Genomic DNA, 6,800 nt, shown 5'->3' on the forward strand with positions numbered 1-6,800 from the left:
CTTCTAAAGATTTCCAATGTTTGTTTTTTGTTATTTTCTAACATTTTCTTGACTTGGTCCTCAGACATTTGGGTATTACCAAGTGCACCAAAGGAGTCACGGTAGCCGAACGTCGAGGCTTGGTGGCAATCCAAAGGTCTATTCTAACGGAAGAGAAAACGGTAATGCAAGGAGAGGCTGGGCGCATCTTACTTGGAGTCATGTCACATAGAAAACTTGACCGGATGCTTATAAATACTGTATACATACATTTAGAGCTCTGTACAGGTGATTATTCTTTTCCCTTATCTTGGGGGAATAGAGCGAAGTCTTAAGATAGTGATTGTTAAATACAAATTTGGTGACCCCCCTCCCCCACTTTGCCAGACTTCAAATCTCGTTGCGTGATTGTCAATGGTTCTTAAAGACTAGGACAACTTAGCAGCAAATCGCAAGTTAATCGGGCATTACATCGAACTTTAGCAAGACCCTTGGGATTTCTAGAATGCAATGTCAGTCTGTAAAACCCGAACTTATTTTGAGATGGTTAGCATGAGAAAATGTAGCTAGGGAGAGGTAACCGGGTTCTGGTCGAAGGAGAATTGCGAGTGAGTTGTGTCCGCCAGGAACTTCGGTGTATGTATGGTGTCGGGGTTAAATTATTAATATGAGATTAACCAATTGCCACCGCCACTGGCATACCTTACTAACTTAGTTTATGTTATGAACCGTTGTGAAAATATTTGCCATCTGTTTTCAGCTTTGCATGTTAATGAGTAGTCCGTGAGCTGCCGCCAATATAGGCTAAAGCCTCCTTTTGGTTGATAAAAAAGCGCCGTTTCGCTTAACTACGAAGCAGGTAAATCTTCAGAATTTTCTCGCACATAAGGGTGCAACAATAGACTGTTATATTGGCCCCATCTGAGACATCAAATGGGGAAGAATCATGCGCAGCAGCAATCACTACAGCGTCATGCCCAGAAAGCATAGTCGATGTGGAATTCTTCCAAAAATGACGACATAGACATGGGAAACCATATTAAGATCTAAATCTCAATGTTGATCTCGACCTACACAAGGGAACATTGTCATAGTGGCCACTTGTTTATCGGCAACCACCATTTGTGGTGGTCGTCTGTCAACGAGGCGACCACCATTGCGATGGCTACCTATCAAAGATGACCATCACAAGAGTGATCTCATCTATTGTCCAGGCGACCAATCACACCTTGAGGATTGTTTCCTGAGTTAATAGAGGCAATATTTTCAAAATTCATGCTTAAAAAAAAATTAGGAGGGAAAATAAATTTTAATAATGCATCACTAAATCAACAAGTGATTCGTTCTTACCCATATGAGCTTGGTTAATAGGATTGTTAATCACATAAGTTAGGTTACTATCATTGTTGATTTTTCTTAATTGACTTAAGTCTCATTCCCCTCAATGTATAGTTAGTATAGTCAGTGAGGATCGGTGAAATTCATCCTCACTCAAATTCATATAATCAATAGACATAAAGCGCGTTTGTTCGGTCAAAAAGAAAAGTGTTTCACACGCACCAACGTATGGAATGTGGAATTCCATCAACTTTGTCTGGGTGGAGAACTCCAATAATTGTAGATTGAAAAACTCATGGAGCAAAAGAAACGTCAAGCATTAATGTCAAGTCACATAAGACTTGAGTGCCTTCACTAGTCAATTCGTTGACTAGTCAAACCGCCCAACTATCACGTTACAAGAACAACCACCACAAAAGTCTCTCATATGGATCTTCCCAAGTCATTTCCCCAAAAACAGTGCAAAAGTTTCATAAGACAACGTGATTAAATAAGTAAAGACTTCATTTTCGAACTCCTGCTCGTCAAGGTGGTGGCCTTCCGTCAAGCAAATACCTAATTGACGAAGTATTCCAATTTCAAACCATAATTCCCTTGCAAAATCGAAATCTTGCATTGAAATTTTTTTTCAAATTTCTCTGAAAGAAAGTTACTAAAATTAAAAAAAAAAAAAAAATGAGACCGCCGGTGTGAAAACAAGCGCCCGAGTCGCGCTCGCTTTTTCTCTCTCATCGTATAAACCGAAATTTGCGCACACCCCTCACTCCTCGCACTCCACAGGAACTTTCCTTTAAAACATTTTCCTTTAAACCCTTTCCTCTCTCTCTCTCTCTCTCTCTCTCTCTCGGTCAAAGTCGTCGCAGTCTTCGTCGTCTTCGTCGGTGTCGCTGTCGAAGCATCATTGAAACCTCGCTTGACCCGCCATCAAATTCAGGTTCTGTAAGTCGTCGCAGTCTTCGTCGTCTTCGTCGCTGCCGAAGCTTCCTCGAAACCTCGCCTGATCCGCCATCAATTTCAGGTTCTGTTGGGCAAAGTCGTCGCAGTCTTCGCCGTCTTCGTCGGTGTCGCTGCCGAAGCTTCCTTGAAACCTCGCCTGATCCGCCATCAAATTCAGGTTCTGTTGGGCAAAGTCGTCGCAGTCTTCATCGTCTTCGTCGGTGTCGCTGCCGAAGCGCCATCAAATTCAGGTTCTGTGTCAACAGGGAGGGCTAGACTTACTATTACATAAGGTTGACTTAAAGCAAAAGAATAAAGGTAATATAAAGTTGACACGCGGTTTCAGTTCTTGTCCATCTTCACCTCGCCCACCCAGCAAAACCAAAACCCAAGTAGAGTGTTAGAACAATTTAATCACCATGAAACGAACGCCATTTGATCTCTTGGTGGTTTTCCTCGCCATGATTCCACTCCGCTTTGCTTCCTCTGAGACATTGCCTTCAATGAGCTCAACGAAGTGCCATGAGCAGGAGCGGTCTGCCTTGTTAGAATTCAAACAATCTTTCTTCGATGCAAAGTCCTCAGTTTGCCAGGGCCTTATGGCCATCGGCACAAGCTAGAATCGTGGAAGCTGGAAGACAGGGATTGTTGTGATTGGGAAGGCGTGGATTGTGATGAAGGGATGGGCTACGTGACTGGCCTCGACCTCAGCGAAAGTTGTCTCTCCGGTTCTATCAACTCGAAGGCCAGCCTCTTCCGCCTCGCTCATTTGCAAAGCCTCAATCTCTTCTGGAACGACTTCAATTTCTCTCAAATACCGTCCGCCATAGGTGATCTAGTGGAGTTGATGAGCCTGAACCTCTCTTCATCCAACTTCACAGGTCAAATCCCGTCTCAAGTCCTAAAGTTGACTAACTTGACCTCCCTCGATCTCTCTTGGAACTATGGATTGGAGCTGAGGAATCCCAGCATGGAGAAAATGGTTCAATTTTTGACCAAATTAGAACACCTTGATGTTAGCTGGTTGAATGTGTCGGCTCCGGTGCCCGATGCCGTCGCAAATTTATCTTCCTTGACATCACTTATACTTTGTGATACTGCAACTTGCAAGGGACATTCCCAACAACCATCTTCAAGCTGCCGAGGCTACAACTTCTTGATTTAAGTGACAATCCAGAGCTGTCAGGTCATTTGCCAGAGTTTCACTTGGGCAGTCCCATTAAGTCGTTGTCTCTTTTGTGGACCAATTTTTCAGGCTCACTACCAATAAACTTGGCTTTCCTCAACAAGTTCGATATCATGCAGTTTTTCCCATCTTCAATAGGTAACCTCACTCAACTTACCATGTTGGATTTTGGATATAACAAACTCTCGGGTGAAATCCCATCTTCCCTAGGGAAGCTCGTCCAACTCTCATATTTGGATCTTGGAATGAATCTACTCTTTGGGGAAATTCCTGCTTCGTTGACTAACCTCACTAACCTCACTTTCTTAGATCTCTCTCACAATCAATTAACTGGTCAAATTCCAGCTTGAGATCACTAGCCTCACCCGGTTAACTTATCTCGACCTATCATTCAACAAATTAACTGGCCCAATTCCTAAAAACATCTCTAACCTCGAGAGTCTTGATTTCCTGAACTTGCAATCAAACAATCTGAATGGTACTTTGCGGCTAGATGTGATACTCAAACTTCAACATCTAAATATGTTGCAACTCTCATCCAATGAATTCTCATCGATTATCGAACCCGGCATGAATGCTAGCCTTCCAAACTTGTCTATTCTCGGCTTGGCTTCTAGCAACTTAAGTGAGCTCCCCATCTTCCTATCATACCAAAGTAGGTTGGAATGGCTGGACCTATCCCAAAATAGAATTTATGGGCCGACACCTCCATGGTTCTTAAATGTGAGTATGTCACAACTGCATTTTTGAATCTTTCGAGAAACTCAATCACTAGTTTCACAGCTTTTAAATGGCTAAATCTTATGACATTGGACCTTCGGTTCAACGATATACAAGGATTAATTCCCCTTCCCCCGAAGTCCATTGAATCCTACCTTGTCTCAAATAACAAGCTATCTGGAGAAATTTCACCGGAGATGTGCCAACTAAGCTTTATTAGAATGCTTGATTTGTCCAAGAACAAGTTGTATGGTGTTATTCCACCATGTCTGAGCAATTTGAGCGATACTCTTTACGTCTTGAGTTTGAATGGCAATGATTTATATGGAAGATTTCCTCAATTGCATAATGACGTATGTGGGTTGCATATGATAGATGTGAGTGATAACCAGCTACAAGGGTCGTTGCCACGGGGATTAGCTAATTGTAGTGATATGGAATTTCTCAATATTGAAAATAATCAGATTGTCGACACCTTTCCTTCATGGATGGGCTCGCTTTCTTATTTGAAGGTGCTCATTTTGCGTTCCAATAGATTTCATGGAGCCATAGGGGAACCTGAAGCTCATGACCAATTTCCTAACCTACGAATTGTTGATCTATCTATGAACAACTTCTCAGGTAGCCTTCCATCTGAATATTTTGATATGTGGAGTGCCATGAAAGACCACAATGCAGATGATGTAGATTATATGTCCTTTATACAGCTGTCCCTCTTAACACATTTAAAAGGGGATGGAGAGTATGACTACTCAATGACAATAATCAACAAAGGCATTTTAATGAAGTATGAAAGGATATTGGGATACCTCAACGTGATTGATCTTTCGAGCAACAACTTTATTGGGGAAATCCCAAATTCTATTGGAAGTTTAACTGAACTTCATATGCTCAATCTCTCCAACAATGCTCTTACCGGCTCCATCCCTTTGTCCTTGGCGAATCTGACCGAACTGGAATCTCTTGACCTTTCAAGCAATAAGCTCTCGGGAATGATCCCTCTAGCACTAGCCCAACTCGATTTCCTTGCTTTCTTCAATGTCTCAGACAACCATCTTTCTGGGCCCATACCTCAAGTGAACCAATTCCATACATTCGAGAATGACTCCTATGGAGGGAACTTAGGACTCTGTGGAGTTCCTCTGACAAAGAAATGCGGAAATCTTGTTGAAGCGCCCCCGGCACCACCATTTGGTGCATTCGCTGAAGAGATTGATTGGAAGATTGTCCTGATGGGTTTTGGAAGCGGGCTGGTCATCGGCGTGGTTATGGGGCTAAACACGACTTCCAAAATTGAACGTTGGTTCCTAAGGTTCTATAGAGGATGGCAACAAAGACGGATGCACCAAATAAGGTTTGTGTGAATTACAGTCTGCTGTGAAAGTTCAATGACTGGATTGCTCATTGCTAGCTGCGCATCATGGCATACCTTTTCGATATGTTCAGTGACTTCATGATAGCATCCAAGTATCTACCATCTAGACATAAGATTTCGAGTAAAGTGTCTCCAGTTTCATTAGGCAAACAATAAATGCGTGATCGTTCCCGTGAAATTGACTTGATGTACTCTTTTGATAGCTATGAATACAATTTCTCGTGTCAACCAGAGAAGGTTTTAGTTTTACTTATTTCTGATAAACCATTATGCAGAAGTTTCCTTCGCCTCGTTTCTCTAATCCCGATCAAACAAGGTAATGAGTCATGGCCTCCATGTTTTGGAGGAATCTGCATAACGAGACATCTTTGTTATAAGTTTTCTAGTTTCCATTTAAATTCAAATCAAAAGTGCACACCAAAATTGTGTTCGGCCAAAACTGAACATTGTATTGGAGGATCTGGATCTAAGAACTAGACTGGAAAATTGTGTTTGATGGGTCGTGGAATTGGACTGGTCATCGGAGTGGTTATGGGACACAACACAACCACGAGAGTTCAACATTGGGTCGCGAAGAAGATTTTTGGGCAGAGGAAGAGAACCCGGAGGCATGCTAAGAAGAAGGTTTGTACGAACACCTCAATCTCAAAAAGTGGCAATAGCATTGCATTCCACTTTAGTCTTTTGACTGGTGATGAAGTTCGTTCAAAATGCTTCCATCTCAGTATTAATTTAGTTAAATGGCCCCAAATATATGTCGAGTAACTCTTTTGAGTTGCTGCCGATGCTATCCGAAATCCCATCCATGCTTTCATTTGTGAGCAAAATGAATCTGCTTTCTTAATAATATAAGCATGATGTGAACCCCTTTCATATCCCATTTGCTGCAGATTTATTAAAACTGGTGTTAGGGAAATAGGACAAAGATCGAGTCAAATCCCTAGTTTAAGTCTTAGGAGTATCGCCTGGTTGTTGACATGAGTTATGAAGGAGCAATTAAAGTCATTGTCATTAGAGATTAAGATTTGTTTTAAGTCATATTTACAAGTATCAACTTGTTTGATATGTATCTTCCTCGTATTATTGGTACAGCGGTCTGGAAACATGCCTTGCCATATATATGACTAATTTAGACTCCTGGATGGTTGGTTTCATGTTCCGAAGCTGCCGTTATTTCCCTTTTTTTTTTTTTTTTTTTTTTTTTTTTCGGGCGATTTTAGTAATCTTCCAGAGACATTTATTCCACTAGGAGCACGATACACCACA

The 6,800-nt window shown here is 41.7% G+C and overlaps 1 protein-coding gene across 1 annotated transcript; it reads left to right on the plus strand.

The window, feature by feature from the left end:
• The first annotated feature begins 4,356 nt into the window (after nt 1-4,356).
• LOC104446802 (receptor-like protein 35) lies at nt 4,357-5,762 on the plus strand. Its single transcript, XM_039306737.1, has one exon. The coding sequence runs from the start codon at nt 4,357-4,359 to the stop codon at nt 5,521-5,523; it is 1,167 nt and encodes a 388-aa protein (XP_039162671.1). The 3' UTR covers nt 5,524-5,762.
• Nucleotides 5,763-6,800: the final 1,038 nt, after the last annotated feature.

Source organism: Eucalyptus grandis, chromosome 2, assembly GCF_016545825.1.
Source record: "Eucalyptus grandis isolate ANBG69807.140 chromosome 2, ASM1654582v1, whole genome shotgun sequence".
NCBI lineage: Eukaryota > Viridiplantae > Streptophyta > Magnoliopsida > Myrtales > Myrtaceae > Eucalyptus > Eucalyptus grandis.